The sequence below is a fragment of the Diceros bicornis genome, chromosome 2 (genome assembly GCF_020826845.1).
Source record: "Diceros bicornis minor isolate mBicDic1 chromosome 2, mDicBic1.mat.cur, whole genome shotgun sequence".
Classification (NCBI taxonomy): domain Eukaryota; kingdom Metazoa; phylum Chordata; class Mammalia; order Perissodactyla; family Rhinocerotidae; genus Diceros; species Diceros bicornis.
The window spans coordinates 18,733,744-18,753,806 of record NC_080741.1 but is presented as its reverse complement, the minus strand read 5'-3'; the positions used below and the strand labels follow the sequence as shown (position 1 = coordinate 18,753,806).

General features: G+C 37.0%; 1 protein-coding gene across 3 annotated transcripts in view; it reads right to left on the bottom strand.

Moving 5' to 3' along the window:
- Positions 1-20,063, bottom strand: part of TOPBP1 (DNA topoisomerase II binding protein 1) — a 61,446-nt gene that overhangs the window by 18,833 nt on the left and 22,550 nt on the right. For all 3 annotated transcript variants that reach the window (XM_058552894.1, XM_058552903.1, XM_058552912.1), the window contains 8 exons: positions 19,418-19,590; positions 15,191-15,402; positions 13,613-13,899; positions 5,815-5,988; positions 5,619-5,734; positions 1,808-1,931; positions 1,107-1,253; positions 887-989 (listed from right to left, as the gene is read on the bottom strand). In XM_058552894.1, the coding sequence (XP_058408877.1) occupies positions 887-989; positions 1,107-1,253; positions 1,808-1,931; positions 5,619-5,734; positions 5,815-5,988; positions 13,613-13,899; positions 15,191-15,402; positions 19,418-19,590 (1,336 nt within the window). The remainder of the gene's footprint in view (positions 1-886; positions 990-1,106; positions 1,254-1,807; positions 1,932-5,618; positions 5,735-5,814; positions 5,989-13,612; positions 13,900-15,190; positions 15,403-19,417; positions 19,591-20,063) is intronic.

Genomic DNA, 20,063 nt, shown 5'->3' with positions numbered 1-20,063 from the left:
AACACTGAAGTAGGTACTAAATAACATTTTTGGAATGAAGTGAGCGAGACTAACTAAACAGCTAAGTCACAGGAAAAGCTCTGGTAGGGTAGGATGAGTAAGGAAAATAGAAAATATTAATCCCTTAAAAAGAGGACACCTATAAAGTTATTCATTGCAGCATTCTTTATAATAACAAGAAATTAGAAATAACCTAGATGTCCATCAACAACGGACTGGCTAAATAAAGTTGGTCACTCACACAATAAATACCAGACAGGTGCCAAAAAAAAAAAGACTGAAGCAGCTCCTTATGTACCAATATGAAACACTCCACAAGCTGAACTGTCAAACAAAAAGATCAAGATCAAAGTATAAACCAGCATATATAGTAGTCCACCATTTACATATTTTTTAAACAGCAGGGGAGGAGAGAACGTATATGTTTGATTATATATGCATAAAACAGTTCTAGAAGGATACATATGAAACTAATAACACCGGAAGTGTGGGAGAAACTCTTCATACCTCCTTTTGTACCTTTAAAACTATGTGAAAATATACTGTACATATAATAAAATTTTTTGAAAATCACTGAAAAGATCTGAACCAAAGAACATATTTTTAAAAAATCACCAATTCCACCTACCTTTAATAGAACAGAACTGTATCACACTAACTCTGTAAAATACCTAGTTCTACAAGTTTCACACTTAAATCGCTTAAGGCTTTGCAAATTATTACTTAATGATTGGCATGGAACCTCAATTCAATCCTCGAATACATGCTTTACTTGTATTTAGCAACCTAGAAAATAAGTTTATTTTTCCATCTGATGCAAAGGAAGCATTCTGTATGAAAAACATATATTTATAAATTTTTTTTTTTGGTAATTAAGATATTTTACCTCCTTTAGAGTCATTCCTTCCATTTCCATTTGATGTTGCTAATTCTTTATTACCAGTGGTCATATTGTCTACATCATTTTCTTCTACAGGCAAATGATCTGGCTATTGAAGGAGAAAAATTACAATTTCTCAAACCAAGCCATTGTATAAGGTTTCACGGCAATATATGAGTATACATTCAGCTTAAGGAGGGGTAAATGTATTATCCACATTACCTACCTCATCATCCTTTGTTGTGGAACCAGCTGAGAGCAGTCGACTATTACAGAGTCTGCCATCTTGCACCGCACTGATATCCAAGCTCATTTTGGGATTGTAAGTATGTGGATAAAGAGATTCAGGAAGATGTTTATACTCTTGGGCACACTGCAATATAATGCTGTGTTTTAAAATAGGACTTAAAAACTCTTAGTGAATGAATGATGTTAAGTAGGATAAGGACAACCAATACCTTATATTAGGATGGTAAAAGTACACAAATTCAAGTTTTGAAAAGTAGTTGACACTTAAAAATTCCATCATACAAATGACAATTAAATTGTCCTCACTTTTTAATGTCACGTTCACTAAAGTATAAAATCTAATTCTATTTCTATACTTTTGCCAAGTATCAATCACACTCCAGGGAATACCCAGAAAGAAAAGATATGAGACGCTGCCACAGCATGGCTTGACAAGCGGTGCGTTGGGGTGCACCCAGGATCTGAACCTGCGAACCCCGGGCCGCCGAAGCAGAGCATGCACACTTAACCACTGCACCACTGGGCTCGCCCCCTAAAGATCTTAAGTTTTTGATGCCAAAGAAATGAAATGTGCACAGTTAACCAACTTTACATAAACAGAAACTGGTTTCTGCCTTGAAATAACGTCTGTATACATTTTCACTTAAGAGAGAGGATATGAGAAAAAGTATTGCTTACTTCGAAAAGCCAATGCTCTGAAACAATGTGTACTCCTCTTTCTTTTACAGATTTATACTCTCGATTAGTGTCATTTGGTCGCCCTTGATAGATGAAATGAGTCACTGTTTCATCAAAACTCCACCTGAAACAACCAAATACCAAAAAAAACAAATAACAAGAGAAATTAACATAAGACCTTCACAAAACTTTCAAGAGCTAGAATAAGCAAGTACATTAAATGACTCCACTTTTTTTTGGTCAAATTTTATACATACACCTCTAGGTATATAAATGCAGAGAGATATTCAGAAGGGTATTCTTTATTTTTTTATTTTTTTTTTTGTGAGGAGATTAGCCCTGTGCTAACACCTGCCAATCCTCCTCTTTTTTTTGCTGAGGAAGACCGGCCCTGGGCTAACATCCGTGCCCATATTCCTCCACTTTAAATGGGACGCTGCCACAGCATGGCTTGCCAAGCAGTGCATCGGTGCGCGCCCGGGATCCGAACCGGCGAACCCCGGGCTGCCGCAGCGGAGCGCGTACACCTAACCGCTTGCGCCACCGGCTGGCCCCAGAAAGGTATTCTTTAAAATATCACTTTCCTCTTTACACTTTCTGAATTGTGTCAATTTTCTTTTATAATGTATCACTTTATAATAATAATAAAGGTGTTTTCAAATTAATAAAATGGCAAAGCATCCAATTTGTCCTCCAGTTGTTAGCAGTCACTCTTTATTGTACATTTGCTCTATGCCTCATAGCAGACTACATACTTTACATATCATGATCTCATCCGTTCCTCACACCAATCCTAAAACACTGGCTTACGAGAACTGAAGGACATGGTTAAGTAACATGTTCAAGGATACTCAGGGAGTAAGTGGTAGAGCCAGTTCTGACTTCACAACTCAAACTCTTAGCTATTATATTATGCTATGATCTTCCGATTCTTCCCCTTTAATATTCTCCTGACCTAGGAAAATCAGGTAAAAAATGTAAAATATACCAACCTTCAAAAGATCAAGTAAAAACCAAAGAGGAAGTAAAAATTACACTTCTAAATATAATCACCAAAATAGAGGTTTCTCTTTATAGACACTTAACATACTGCCCATTTCCTAAATAAGAAATATCTCTGCACTTTTTAACTAGCCAAATTAAACAAATTAAGAAGAAATATTTCCTCCTACATTATATTATAAACATCTCTATTTCCTACTGCCCGTGTATCCTTAAAAGTAACAGTAAAAAACACCTCGCTTAATTTAGTTGTTAGTCTTTCTAATAATTGTTTCTATTTCTCCTGTGAGGTAAAAGAACACAACTGAAATAAATTATCAAGATAATCCAGAAAAAGAGAGGAATATTTTTGCCTGAATCGTCTTGGTTTACTATTCTACTCCATCGTGATAATACTGTGAGTTTTAGTCCCCAGAGGTCCTTCAAGGACAGACTGTCAATGACTATAGATGGTTCAGATGAGGGTTGGCAAATTTCTTCTTAAAAGAACAGATGATAAATATTTTAGGCTTTGCAGGGCAAATAATCTCTTTCACAACTGCTCAACCCTTGCCCTGTTGGATGAAAGCCGCCATGGCTAACAGGTAAACAAATAGGCACGGCTGTGTTCCAATAAAACTTTACTTACAAAAACAGATGGTGACCTGCCCAACCCTTGGTCCAGGCCAGTGCTTTCAGCAAAATTGTTGCTTTACTTTAGGAGCTATTTTGAAAACTTGTGAGGGGGATTTTGGTTGTTACAATAATGTGTGTTTGTATGTTGGTGGGTGCTACTAACATTTAGTGAGTAAGGTCTAGGGATGCTAGAAATTCTGGAGAACAGTCATACATACAATTATCCCACATCCCACATGATTTTCTAATGTCCTGACAGAAATTCACATAGGTAAAAAAAAGTTGTTTATAATTAGATGAGTCTAGAACCTGTTTTACATATAAACACCAGTTATTTTTTGCAGTTTTAATATACATTAATGTACCAGACATGCAACTAACTATTGAGTAATTGCTGGAAGATACACTTTGCTTAATTTGGAACTCTGCCAAATTGTGAACTCTCAGTAAAGTCACATTACCAACAGAAATACTGCTCATGGAATTTGAGTCTCTGTATCTGTTCCAGCCCTGTGGCTGTACCATTTGAAGTGATTTTACATATGTATGCAAACATATGAATACTCCATTTTCTTCTAGTGTTGTCAGGCACAGGTATTTACATACTAAAAATATATTCTATTATTATGTGCCTTCTATTAACTTTTATTTTTTAAAATTATAAAAGTGGGTAAGTTATATTTATAAAATCCATTTTAGTATAGGGAATGTTATATAAATATGTGTAATTAAAAGGGGATGCTGCATCTGATGTGTTGAGAAGATCTGGTCTAGATGTTTATAACTGTCGGAAGAGGACAGACAGTATCAGATGACCTCTTCAGGATGTTTTGGTCCTAGCACAAAACATCTGGGACATCTTCACTTGAGAACTGATTAGCTTATGAACACATAAATATTGTAATCTCTACATACTAAAGGGTTCTTCCCTCTCAACCATTACCAAGTCTGAGAAATCCATTTCAGGAATAGATTTAATGGAAACTTTAAATTAATGCAATCGACAGTTAAATCCTACTTAGGAATTTCAGTAACATATTCTATTTTTCATACTGAGAGAACTGACATTTTAAATCTTATAAAGACAGAAGTCCTATATGTTCCTTTTAAGTCTTACATCAAGTTCACATCCAAACAGAATATCCCAGGAAGCATTCAATTTTGACAAATATACATAGCCTCACAGGTTGGCTGTGAGAATGAAATGAGATGATGCTCGGCTCATACTAGGTTCTCAGCAACCAGTAATAGGGAATATAAATACAATAATAGGCAGTTACATAATATAATAGGTCATATTATATAATAATATATACAAAATAGATAACACAAATAATAGTTATAAGTAAGAAAGCTTCACTCTTCTACAATAGATGCATTGAACACTAATGCTTGTAACTATCACAGACATGTCTTATTTTTATATTCTCCTGATCTCATTTCTTTATTAAATAGAAAGCTAACTGAAAAAAGACTTACCAAAGGGGAAGATGAAGCTAATCATATTCCCCAAACTGTTAGTTACTTGTAAAACCACTCATTATGCCATCTATGAATGGATGAATACAAGTGACCGAGAAAGCCAGCACCACAGACAGGGGAGAACAGTCAACCCAGCGCGGCTGGGTAGGAAGTGTCTCAATCCCCAATACTGACGCCATTTTTGTTAGAGACCTGTCTCTAGCCTGGCTGTCAGGTTGTGGGCAGAGTTGATAATCTATGTCTCCAAAGTAGGAAAAATGACAGAAATTAAAACATCCTCAAAAAAGACCATTTTAATTCAGGAGTGCTGCAGTACTTAAACTGCTCACAGAAGGACTCTAATCTGAAAATCACTAAGGTAAAAATATGCTTAATCTCAGACCTAGATATATTACTAGACTATAAACTCCTTGAAGACAAGGATTCTTCTAGATTGTACTCATTATTCATGCATCTCTAGAATACTGACTGGTGCAAAATAAGTTCTCAAATATTTGTGGAATATACCCTAAAAAATACACATATAAGAGTGAATTGATATGGCAGAGGGTATTTTAAAAGGATGTGGTAAATTAAAAATCAATTGGAGAGATTTTGTAGATGAGACACTAAAGGGCAAAATAAATGTTTCTTTATAGATGCTCACAACAGCTTTAGGTTCCCCTATAAATTTAGGCCATATTACCACCAAACAGAAAGATGTGCCAACTACCTGTAATCTGCTCCCAGAGAGGCGGCAATCCCATTTAGTTCACTCTGCTTCTTACTGAGTTTTTTACTAACACACACCACTACCTTGTGAAGTGGCTTTGGAGCTTCTTCCTGTCCCTGGAAAATAAAAGAAACACATCATTACTGCTTGAAATGCTTTATCTAAAACTTCCTTTTAATAAGAGATCTAATTCTACCTTCTCTGACGGGGCCTCCTTCAATTGAGGGCTGGCAGAAAGAGCAACAGCATTTCGAGAGCTATTTGCCAAAGCGAGTTTCAAGTTTCTGACAATGACTTCTGAGAGTGGTGTGCTCAGCTTCCGTTTCTGCTGGCTGGGGCCTCCTGGAGTTTCCAAGGCTGCAAGTGCGTCCTATATGTACGGAGGCGGAGAGGGAGAGAGGGAGAGAGAAAGAAAAGGAGAGAAGGAGAGAGAAAGGACGAGGAGGAGAGAGAAGGGAAGAGAGAGGTAAACAGAAAGGGAAAGAGAAAAAGGAGGAGAGGTGAAGAGAGAAGGGGGATAATACTCAAAATTAACTGGATTACAGCTTTAACCTCCTCCGGTTTTCCTCCAAACAACAATAAAAAGAATGAAATGTTAACTGTATCTATATACAATGAAGAAAAAAAATTTCATGCTGTCCAGCAAATTGGTTCAAAGAGACTAACAGGCTTCCATTTTCAGCAGTGCTTACCACATCTGCCCGAATCTTAGAGTTGAAGTTGCAGTTAAAATAAAGGACACCAAAAAACAAAACAAACAAACAAACACAGAAGGAAACATAAGCAAGGATGGATATAAGCAAGACGGGAACTAAGGAAGGTTAAAAAGTCACACTGAGCTGAGAATTATGAAAAATCTTCAAAAGTACAAAACATATTCCTGGTCCCAAACCACCTACAGTTCCCTCATGAGAAGAAGCCACTGTCGTCAGGGGCTTGCTCCTTCTCTTTCCCATTTGCCTAGTATTCTATGTACACAGCACAAGGTATTTAACCAGTGTTCAACTGAATATTTAGATTAACAATCTCTTGCCAGCATAACGATGCAATGAATAACCTCGTACACACACTGTTTTGCACATGCAAGAGCGAAGGGACCATTTAAGCAAAATGTATGTACCAATGCTGATATTCTCGTGAGCAAAGCATTAGGGTGTGTGTTACCCAACATGCTTGACAGCACAGTGGGTAATCAGATTTTTCCTTTTTGCCAATCTGATAGGTTAAAAAAATTTATCTGCATGCTTTAATTTCCCACCCTTTTATACTGAATGAGATTAAGCATCTTTATGCAAGTATAATATTTCTATTTTCTTTTTTGTGACAGCTATCTCTTCCTATCCTTTGCCTATTTTTCCATTGGGTTATGTCTTTTTTTATCTTCACTTACATGAATATAACTGTATTAATTTATATATATATATATCCACTGAGAGATACATATATATATTCACTGAGATATACTTATTTTATATATATATATATATATATATATATATATATATATATGTCTCCACAGGGATATACACATATTTGCTCCCAATTTTTCATTTATTAAATTTTTGCCATGGAGAATTTTTTTTTTTTTTTGGTGAGAAAGATTAGCCCTGAGCTAACATCTGAAACCAATCCTTCTCTTTCTGCTGAGGAAGATTGGCCCTGGGCTAACATCCATGCCCATCTTCCTCTATTTTACATGGGAAGCCGTCACAGCATGGCTTGACAAGTGGTGCGTCGGTGTGCGCCCTGGATCCGAACCTGCAAACCCTGGGCCACCAAAGCAGAGCACGCGCACTTAACTGCTATGCCACTGGGCTGGCCCCAGAGAATTTTTTTAAACAAATATTTTTACTGTACATTTATCAAATCTGCATAGCTGAATGTGGAGAATTTTTAATGCTGTCAAATTCATATGAATCTTTTATTTCTTTTGGGGTATATGTTATAGTTAGAAAGGCCTTCCTCACAGTGGGATTATTCAAAAACAAACTCTTTCATGGGCTGTTCTAGAATTTTCACACCTTCATTTCTTGTATTTATTTTTTCTTTTAGTTTTCTTTTTCTTTTTTTTTTGGTGAGGAAGATTGGCCCTGAGCTAACATCTGTGCCAATCTTCCTCTATTTTGTATGTGGGACACCACCACAGCGTAGCCTGATGAGCAGTGCATAGATCCATGCTTAGGATCTGAATCTGTGAACCCCAGACCACCAAAGTAGAGTGCACGAACTTAACCACTACACCACTGGGCCAGCCCCCATTTCTTGTATTCAAACATTTGATCCTCTGAAATTTATTCTGATTTAAGATGTGAGGTTTCATCCGAACTGTTTTCTAAGATGGCTATCCAGTTGTCTGATTTGAGTGCTACCTTTATCATATAATACATTCTCCTATCTATGGGGTATAATCTTGTGCACTGATTTGATTATCCATGTGACAGTAACACACTGCTTCAATTATTGCAACTTTACAAGATGTTTTAATAAGTAGTAGGACTAGTGCATACCCTCAATTATTCCTTTCAGATTTTTTATACTATTTCTGTTTGCATTTTTAATAGGATGTTACCTTTACAGATCTTTATGATGTTTAATTTTTTTTGCAAGAATATTGCAAGGCTTTCTATTTGCTAAAGTTTTTTTTTTTTTAATTTCTTATTTCTTCATAGCATTTAAACGGATTCTTCACATACAAAAGAAATCAGAAGCTCCCATACCACATCTACCCACCTTCAGCACCTGTGCCATGAACGCTGCTTCCCTTCTGGTACTTTCCTCTACTTAAGCACTAGACCTCAACCCCTCTCACTAACTCCAAGACATAGCTTTGCTTGTTTCACCAACTGGATCTCTACTGGATCAGTCACACTGGCATACAGTTATTTCTTCCATCTTAAAAACAAAACAATCTTCTTTTGACCCTACTTTGCCCTACAGCTACCACCCCATTTCTTGGTTCCCCTTTACAGTAAGACTCCTCAAATGCATTGTTTATATTCAATGTCTCCAATTCTCACTTTCCCGTATGAACCACACTGGCTTCTACTTCTACCATGTCATCAAAACCCTTACTGTGAAGATCACCAGTGACCTCCATAAAGCTAATTCCAGTGGTCATTTTCCTGTTCTCACTTTTCTTGATCTTCCCGCAGCATACGACACAGTTAACCACTCCTTCCTCAAATACTTTCTTACTTGGCCTCTAAGATAATCTCTAAGCTTTCTCTTCCCTCCCTGGTGGCTCCTTCTCAGTCTCCTTTGCTGCTTCCTCCTCTAAATGTGAGCCCCTCAGGGTGTTCCTTGGATTTCTTCTTTTCTTTTCCTGCTCTCTTGGCATCTATTCTCATACGGCTTTAAGTATTACCTACAAACTCAGATCCCCAAATTTCTTTCTTTAGCCCAGACCATTCCCCAAACTTCAGGCTTTATATGTAACCGCCTATCTGACAACAGCACTTGCATATCTAACAGGCATCTCAAATCTTATGGGTCCAAAACATGAACTCTTGATCTTTTTTTTTTTTTAATTCCACCCCCCACCCCCAAAGCCCCAGTAGATAGTTGTATGTCATAGCTGCACATCCTTCTAGTTGCTGTATGTGGGACGCGGCCTCAGCATGGCCGGAGAAGCGGTGCGTCGGTGCGCGCCCAGGATCCAAACCTGGGCTGCCAGCAGCAGAGCACGCACACTTATCTGCTAAGCCACGGGGCCAGCCCTGAACTCTTCATCTTTAAGCCCCAGTCCCAACCCGTTCTAGTCAACTCAGCTGATTGGCAGGTCCATTCTTCTAATCTCTCAGACCAAAAATTTAGAGAAGGATCCAAATTCTAAACATTTAAAAACCCACCATGTACTAGGGAAAACTGATTGAGAATGATTAACATCTACACATATCCTTGTAAAACTATTAGACTTTAAAGATAAAAGAAAAATCCACGTGGCCTCCAGGAAAAAAAATGAATTAACTTATGAAGATAACATAGTTATATTGGCACCAGAATTTTCAAAAACAATACACACAGCGAGGCAGCAGTGGAGCAGCACTTTCAGGAAACTCAAGAAAAAGAATGCAAACCAAGAATAGTACACCCAAACAACCTGTTGCAGACTCGAGGCCTTAGTAAAAGTCCTGAGTGTGCAGAACTCAGGACACACTATACACACGAGTTCTTCCTGAGGAATCCATGTGTACACTGTACACACAAATTCCATCCACCAAAAGATGACAGGGCAGCTTCACAAAGGACAGACGGTGTGCATCTCATAGATTTGATTGTCAAGTTAGGACTAAAACAAGGGTGAGGTCCACGGTTGAAGAATATATCGGGCCGGCCCCGTGGCTTAGCGGTTAAGTGCATGCGTTCCGCTGCTGGCGGCCCAGGTTCGGATCCCGGGTGCGCACTGACACACCGCTTCTCCGGCCATGCTGAGGCCACGTCCCACATACAGCAACTAGAAGGATGTGCAGCTATGACATGCAACTATCTACTGGGGCTTTGGGGGAAAAAATAAATAAATAAAAAAGAATATATCAACATTTTATTTTCCGAAAAAGTGGAAAAATGTAATTACAAACAGTGGAAGAGAGAAAAAGGGGAAATAGAGTAAGATCATTGACTGTAACAGAAGCAATACGTAGGAGTCAAAACACATAATTTAAAACTGACAAATAAAAGGTAAAGTAAGGAGGAGGATTAAGGGGTCTACAAGAAATACTAACCTAAAAGTAACCATGAAAATAAAACAAACCAATAAACACTTTCCTAAATACCAAAAGGAAGAAAAGAAACTAAGGAGACAGAATAAGTGAAGAAACACATATACAACATACCCACAAAGTAATTACAACATAATATATGACAGAACTGAGACCAAATTATCAGTCATATTAAATGTGAATGGGTTTAATCTGCTTAATTGAAAGAAAAATTTTCAAAATGGTTCATCAAGCAAAACTCAACTCTATGCTGTATACAGGAGGAACACTCAAAACAGCAACCCAAAAAGGCTGAAAATGAAGGAATGCACAGACTAATGAGGCAAATAAAAACAATAGGAGAGTAGGGATTGAAATCCTGATACCAAAGTAGACTTCAAATGAGACAATGGACACATTCCAACTTACATAACAGTTATCAATATCTATGCACTAATTAATACAGCAATTATCTATTTAAAACAAAAACCACATGAGATGCAAGGAGAAACAAAAACTCATCAGTATTAGGACACTTGAAAATACCACTTAGTATGAGACAGGTTAAAAGAACAAAAAATAGGAAAGGGTAAAAAAGATCTAAACAACATAAGTTAGATCTTGTCTGTGTGTGTGCATGTGTGTGTGTGTTATCTCAAACACTACACCCTGATAGGGAATATATCGTCTCAAGAAATGTTCTCAAAAATCAAGGAATGTTCTCAAAAACTGATCATATATATATCAGGGTACAAAGAAAAGATCAGTAAGTTCTGTGAACCAGAAATATTACAAACAACACTCTAATCACAATGCAACAAACCTAGAAATTAAAAACGAAACAAAGTCCTTCCATCTGGAAATTAATGAAAACTTTACATATCCCAGTAAAGGGTATATGAGTAGTCCTTGTACTATTATTATTTTGCAACTTTTTGTAAGTTAGAAATTATTTCCAAGGAAAAAGTTTAAAAAAAAACCCTTATAATACCTTGTTGGCAAGGATGGGGAACACTGGGTGCTCAACACACTATTGGTGGGAGTATAAACTGGTACAACCAATTTGACAGTTTGTCAGTCTCTACTAAAGTCAAAATATGACCCAGCAACCTCACTTCTAGTACGTACCAAAAAGAAATGCATGCACACATAGTCCAAGAGACATGCACAGGAAGGTTCACAGTTGTAGTATTTGTAAGAGCAAAAAACTTGTAACCACGTAAATGCCCATCAATGGTAGACTGGATATGTAAATTGTGGTATATCCATATAATGGAATATTACACAGTAATAAAATCAATGAGGTAGCAACATAGATAAATCTTTCAAATGATGGTTGAAGAAAAAAAGACAGAATCAAAAGAATAGATACTACAATTCCACCTGTTTAAAAGTCAAAAACAAGCATAACAAAGCTACAGAAGTCAGAAGTCAGGAGTGATACCTTTGGGGAGGAAGGAGGAAGCAGTGACGAGGAAGGGGCATGAGGAAGGTTCTACGGCATGGGCAATGATCTCTTTCTGAACATGAATAACGGCTTCCCAACTGCTAACACTGATATTTCATTTAGCAGCACATTTACTGTACTTTTCTGGGGTGTCAATGAAAAATTAAATTTAAATAAGAGGAGTGTTTTTTATTGTGAGATGTAATATATGTTCAATTTTGAGATTATTCCATGGGCCCTTTCTCTGTTTTCAGAGTAAAAAATTCAATACACCATATTAGATCAATTTGAAGAAAATACTGATTATAAGATGAAGTACTACTTTATGTATCAGCAAAAAAAGAGGAAAAACATCACTAAATAAACTATGACTCTAAACAATGAAACCTTTAACTGTGTTCTGTACCTTCACTGAGACTATTTCAGAATCATCAGCAAGATATCTAAAAAATGTTCTGAATGACTGGAAATATTTCTACTATTTTCGTGCCTACTAATATTATTCCACTGACTATTCAAAAAGCCTGTGAGCTATGAGACCATAGAGAGCATCTAGATACACTCCATGATTGTACAGATGAGAATAATGAAGCCCAAGGAGGTTGACTTGCCTTAAAAGGAAGCAAGAGGCAAAGCAGAGGCCTGATTCTAGACCTCACAGTTCCCAAATCAGTGGATTCCCTTTACTTCTTAAGGCATAAGGAGCAGTGTTAATCACGGTACAAAATGTTACTTCAGAAGAGATTTGATCAACAATTTAGCTTGGAGAAAACTGTCCCAGGTATCAATTTGTATTTATTTTCTGAAGATGAATAATCTATAAACTTTATAAGTGTGCTCCAAAATATACTAGTAAAAATTATTAAAATGTTGCTTCTTGGGGCCGGCCCAGTGGTGCAAGCGGTTAAGTGCGCGCGCTCTGCCGCGGGGGCCCGGGGTTCACCAGTTCGGATCTCGGGCACGCACCGACGCACTGCTTGGCAAGCTGTGCTGTGGCGGCGTCCCATATAAAGTGGAGGAAGATGGGCACGGATGTTAGCCCAGGGCCAGTCTTCCTCAGCAAAAAAAAGAAGAGGATTGGCAGATGTTAGCACAGGGCTGATCTCCTCACCAAAAATAAAATAAAATGTTGCTTCTTAATACCCTATGAGCAAACTTCAATAGATGAATGGTATAATAGTTTTGCAAAGGTTCATGGATAAAAACATCACAGACTATGGTGTGAAATAACCACTTGAAAGGCTAAAAGCTACTACAGGAATAGCAAAGAAAATCATCTTTGGGAAATAAAAGGAAACGATTTGAGAAGGTTAAATAAGCCCTTGATTTGTGAATGAAGTTTTCAGAAAGGGAGTGATACTCCAGTGCTCAAGCGATCAAACAAAGGTACTGACTTAACTCATCTTTTTAAGGGAAATGATTGAAAAGTAAGGTGATAATAGAGACATTTTCAGAAAGCAAGCACTGGTGTACACCTAGAATCAAACATAAGTAGCAATGTGTTTATATTATTTTATAGTTTACAAAATTATTTCATTACATCATTTCATTTGATCCTTACGATAAATCTGTGAGTTAGAAGAAACTGATGCTCAAATATGTTCAATGATTTGTCTAGAGTCATAGCGTTCACGACAGGCTTAGGACTTGAACCCAGACATCTTGATTTCATACCATATATATCTTTAGCTGTTACCTCAACCCTGGCCATATACTGGGACTCAATAATATGAATTTACTTCCCAGCATCTCTGGAAAACTTACTACTACAAACTTTAGAGGTGATGCAGAATTTAGTGCTTTATGAACTATAAAATTGTTAACTCTGGGCCCATTTTCTAGAAACTTACCTTCACATCAAAGGAAGGCTTGAAGAGTTTGTCCTTGGACAGAAATTTTGATGGTGTATCTAGGTGTAATGAGGGCTCCTTCTGAAGTGGCTGTCCCACTGCTGGGGAGACGGAGACCTGTCCGGTGTGCTGTGAGATCACGGCATGGAAGGCTTTACTCTGAAAGCGGTTCATATCCAAGGGTGTAACGGCTGTTTTCCTGTGAGTGTCCAGGTGCGTGGCAGGCTGCTCTGGAGTATCTGGATTTAGATTCACTCCGTTTGTTATTTCAGTTTCCAAACTTTGTTCTAGAGATTTAAAATGAAAAGAAGCAAATGTGAGCCACCAATGTCGTCTTTTGTCTTTAAAGAGGCACACAAGAAGTGATGTTTTTACATCTTATTTTTAGTTTTCGTGTGAATTCTCGGGTACACTTTAAACCACGTGGTTATATAACTACTTTCTAAGAAACAAACCAGATGATGTATTAAAATATATGTTGAGTTAGACAAGCACATCAACTGAAACAATGATTAATGAAATTAGATTTCCTGCTTCATCTTGTTGCAGCTTGAAATATTCTCAATAAACCTCACAATCTGCCAAAAATTATATAAATAAATGTCATCTTAGTTAATGGCAGAGTAAAAAGAAAATTCCAATTATATGTTCTCAGAGTTAACAACTACAGGCAAGTTTTTGGAAAGTGCTTAATGAAATTTTAATACGACCTAAACATCACTTTGCCTCAGCTGTAAAATTTCCAGTCTGTCTGGGTAAATAAGTAATGGCTCTGAGAGCTGTTCCCAAGCTGCTGACTTGTCCCTAAAGTTTGCCCAGGGACGCCATCATCTTAGAAGAAGGGCTACTGTGTCCTCCCACCCCTGCCTCCTACCTTTTTTTCAACATTTAACAAAAACATTTATTAGATGGCTACCCCATGCCAGGCCCAATGCTAAACAATAGAAATATATAATGCACAAGACATGCACATTCCTTGCATTTTCAGAGCTTATAGTTGAGCAGGGAAACACGAAAGTAAACTAGAATTATAACACTGGGATAAGAGCTATAAAAGGGATAATGTGGAGTGTTATGGCAAGACAAAGGCCATACTTGGTGAGTCACGAAAGGCGAAAGGGAAAGTGACATGCTAGCTGAGAACTGAAAGATAAGGAGGAGGAACAGGCAAGCATGAGGTGGGCTAGAGAAAACATGCACAAGTCCAAAGATGAGAGGAAGAGAGAGCACATTCCTTACACGGGGTGTCAGTGTGGGCCACAGAAGGAACAGTAAATGGGATCCTAGCTCACACCCTTAGACTTGAACATTGAGACCCTAGAATGCCCCCAAATTGTTTTGTATCCTCTAGCTTTCAGATAGTGCCTAGGGTTGATTGGACAGATAGAAATTAAACATTTGGGCTATGAACACATTTATTTTGCCACTCAATAACGCATGCTCAACAGTGGCTCACTGTACCCAACATGAAAAGTAGAAATCAATGACCTTTCCCAAAAACAAGCTTTGGCAAATTCGTATCCCAGAAACCATCAAATTGTAAAAATATACATAAAAGAACAAAATAAAAGTATTAACCTTCTTTAGGTGAATTTTCAATCAGAAAATGGCTTTCATTTGCTCTCTTTCCCATTCTAGCAGTCTCCAACAGCCAAGCTATAGTGACTGCTGGTAAATTCCACTTCTTGGCAGCTTCGTATTTAGAACCACCTGGTTCTTTCAATACAAGATGTGTACTGGCAAGCATGCCTTTCTTTGCATTGGATTTGCGAACAAAGAATTCTTGAACACTGAAAGTTATATTTAAAGAAAAGCAAATCATCATATACACAATTAGCCAGCAAACTAAGAACAAAGTTTCTAATACAACAATGTAGTTCAAGTTCTAAGAATAAGATAATACTCACTGATTAAAAGTTAGTTCTATTTCTTAAATTAAGCTAATCAATGTCTTTAAAAATGCTTACTCTAGGATAAAAACGTATTGCTACAATTAAACTTTTTAAAAAACATAAGCAAATTAAACTAGACTTTCCAAGAAATAACCAGAAAAATTACCTCCTTAATTAGTCATCACCCACCCACCTTGTCCTTTCCTCCCAAAAGGAGCATGGAACAACTAGGGGAGCAAAGAAAGTATATAAATAACACATTATATCTTTTTAGCCCACTACACCTTCTCAAAGCATCTTCACCTATAATCTCATTTGATCCTCACAGTATTTGTGAAATGGCAATATTTTACAAAATATTGTAAAGACACAACCTGGGAAAAGATATGGAGAAATTAAGTGACTTGCTCAAGATCACAGAATATTAAACACGGAGAATGTGGGGGCAAAAACAGAAGTCCGCCATTGGTGATATCAACAGAATTCAGTCTTACGACTTCTGGGTTTTATGTTCTAGTTCCCCACTTTTAAGATTTTAAAAATCTCCCACGTTTTTCCTAGTGTTCGTGGTTTGATTTTTCACATTTAACCCCTGATCCATTTGGTACTTATTTTGGTATGAGATGTGGCTCCAATTCTACTGAATCCTATTTATTGAATAAACCATCTCTTCCTCAGCAACTTGAAATATCACTTTTATCATATACTAAACTCCTTTTTATATTTGGGTCTATTTTTAGACTTTGTTCATTCACTGAATTTTCTGTTACTTATAGCCACACTATTATTTAGTGAGGTTTTACAAAATATATTTAAATAACTATTCTATTTCGGAATTTTAATTACTTTCCTGCTTGCTCATCTTTTCTTATGAATTTAAGAATTAGTTTGCTTATTCCCTAAAATCCCTAAAAAATTTTGTTGGTATTTTTATTGAGATCATGTTAAATTTAAACATTAACTTAAGGGATAACAAACTTCTTTATAATGTTTAGTCTTCCTTTCCAAGAACATGTACATCTTTCCTACTGTTCGAGTCTTATTTTGTTTCCCTCAATAGCATTTTACAAGTTTCTATAGCTCTTTCAAGTTTCATGTGAAACTCATTGCTACGTGTCTTATCTTTTATTGCAGATTTAGTAAGATAAGAGGGCTTTATATTCATTAGTTCTTCTAACTGATTGTATATATGAAGGTCAATGATTTCTGTATATTAATGTTCTACACAGCTACTTTACTGAACTTTTCTCTGAGCACTGCTTTAGGTGTACACCATAGAGTCTGTCGTATTTTTGTTATTATTTTCTAGAGTTTCTGCAATTTCAGTTTTTTCCAGAAAGCTTTTTATTGTTTAATACAATTCAAATACTGAATATAGCAAAAATGGAAATATACAATTTAATGAATTACTATACGGTGAAAACCCTTACTACATCCACCACGTCAGAAGAATCTTGCCAGCCACACCAGGACCTCTCCAACATGCGCCTTCCTTCCTTTCTTTTTTTTTTTTATGAAGATTGGCCGTGCACTAACATCTGTTGCCAATCTTCCTGTTTTTTTTTTTCCCCCTCCCCAAAGCCCCAGTACATAGTAGTGTATCATAGTTGTAGAGTTGTAGCTCTCCTATGTGGGATGCCACCTCAGCATGGCTTGATGAGCGGTGAGTACGTCCGCACTCAGGATCTGAACCGGTGAACCGCTGAAGCGGAACGGGACAACTTAACCGCTGAGCCACCAGGCCGGCCCCCTTCCCTTCTTAATAGTAGCCTCGCTATGGATACTTATGGTAATCAGTTCCTTACCTTTCTTCAGTTTTACCACATAGTGTATCCTTAAACACAACACTTAGTTTAGTTTTCTATGTCTTTTAGCTTGTAGGTTACCTCTTCTTTCCTCACCCCTTTAATATATACTTGTTGAAGACATTGCTGAAGTCATTTACAACGTAGAGTTATCTCAGAGCCTGGATTTCGCTGATTGTGTTGTTGTGGTGTAGTTGAACATATTATTCTCCTGTCTGCATTTCCTATAAATCAGTAGTTGAATCTAGAGGGTTCATCAGATCGAGGTTTCCTTATTTTGGAAGACTACCTCAAGGTGGTGGTGTGTTCTTCATCAGGAGGCATATAATGTCCTGTTTTCTCTTTATTATGTGACTGACTATTGATTTTCAAGGCCTAGATTCTTTCATTTATTAGGAGGTACAATCCTATCATTCCTTCTTCATTTATTTGTTAGAATACCTTGATAAAGGGAAACTTTGCCATATCCATTATTATGGTACTTTGATACAGACTGTATAGGAAAGGCAGTATATATACTTATCTTTCTCTTTATTTACCAGTTTTCAAAATAATGGGCTGGTTTCCTGGCATCTTTCAAATGTGACCAATTAGCTTAGTTTGTTTGGTGTCATTATGAACTAATGATTTAAACATTGATGTGTTTGGATCCACTGTCATTATCATCTCTAATGATACTGAAATTTTCCCGTCTGGCCAGTGGAGGTCCTTTCGGCACAACGCCCCCCGGCAGTCTTTGATAATGTACTTGCTATCTGGTCTGACAAAACGTTCCAGATTCACTGGTACCTTTTCTGCCCCAGCTCTGGAATTAATCATTTCTTCAAGCTTTAGTTTCTTTCACTGGAAAATGGTATTTTAAGATCACAGTCTGGGCACTGGGGTTGCTTGTTACTATTGGGTTGATAATGATTTCTAATCTTACACCTGGTTTTGAATTTCTCTTTGAACCAAGAGTTATTAACATGTCTAGTAGATAAGGTCTTATTTTCTCTTTCTAAGTTTTTTTTGCACTGTGATTAGAGAATATGGTCTGCACTCTTTCTACCTTAGGGAATTTACTGAAGTTTTCTTTGTGGCCAATTTCTTTACAGGCAACGTGTATGGTGTTCCCCAGGCACCTAAAAAGGCATGTTCACTGTTTCAGGGAAGATATCCAACTGTGCTATTTAAATCTATATCTTTCCTTGTTTTCTGTTTGACTTGTCATGAAGTAAAAGATGAAAATTAAAGTCTCCTACAAGTAATGTATTTTGGTTGATTCCTCCTTATATCTTGTTATTATATCTTGTTATTCCTGCTTTATGAATGACAGCCATGCTATATTTGGTGTATATGTATTTTACCTTCAGTGCAGATAGCACTCCACTTAATGCCTGTTTAATGCCTTTTGATTTGAATCCAAACTCGCCTGACACTAAAATTGCAATTCCTCCTTTCTTTTCGTTTGCATTTGCTTGACAGATCTTCGCCCATCTTTTTTTCTCCCCCAAATGTTCTGAATCACTGTTTTAGGTGTGTCTCTTATTTAAAAGCATTTTAAGTGTTGCTTCATGATCTAATCTAAAAGAACTTCTAATGTAAAAGTTTAGTTCATTTACATTTACTGATGTAACAGTTTTCTACTTTCTTTTTAAACAGCCATCATCTAACATTAATCACAGGGGTTGAGCTAATTTGGATTTTGGAAGTAACTTTTAAATACATTTCATTTCTCCCAAAGTATTCATTACTCCCACTTAACATTTGCATTGCTGGCTGAAAACCAGAGAAACAATGAACGTATATTGAACAGAATAAATCATCCATATGGCACATGGAAGGGAATAATGCTTAGCCAAGCAATATTCAATAATGGCCCATGTATCAGCTTTAAATATTCCCTTTCCTGGTAGGTAAGCATTAACGCCTGCAGTCCTAACATTTGCCAGGCATCCATGAAGTAGCACTCTCTCCTCTCCCACTTTGAGCCATCACACAGATACACTATACACTACCCATACACATTATAAAGACACCCAGCCAAATTCTAATTTGAATGCTCTCAAATACATCAAAACAAATAAAAGGTACACCAAGACAGCAGGTGCACTAAAAATACTACATACCTTGCTCCAAGGCGATTTGCTAAGAAGGTCAATGAATCTTTTTCTGCTCCCACACACTGGCTGAACGAAATAACACAATCCTCTAAAGGAGTCACTCCTGCCATCATCAGGACTGGCGTGAAGAGAGGATTTGACTTTGGATCAATTAAAGTCTGATAGTCTATACAAGTTACCTTTTAAAAACCAGAGAAACAATAACATCAACCTGAAATAAGCAACAGTGGTTAACACTGGTTCTGTTATAGTAGCAGTAATTTCAGTTTAGATGAAAAGCAATCTTAATTTAATATAAACTTGTGTATGCTCATTCTCAAAACATTTCAATTATAATATTAAAGAAATACATATAATCAATTCATTACATAGCATATTAAAATCAGATTTATCACTGAAATTACTGAATATTGCTTTTTTTTTTTAATAATTTTATTTATTTATTTTTTTTCCCCCAAAGCCCCAGTAGGTAGTTGTATGTCACAGCTGCACATCCTTCTAGTTGCTGTATGTGGGATGCGGCCTCAGCATGGCCGGAGAAGCGGTGTGTTGGTGTGCGCCCAGGATCTGAACCCGGGCCGCCAGCAGCGGAGCGCGCACATTTAACCGTTAAGCCACGGGGCTGGCCCTGAATATTGCTTTAAATTTAATT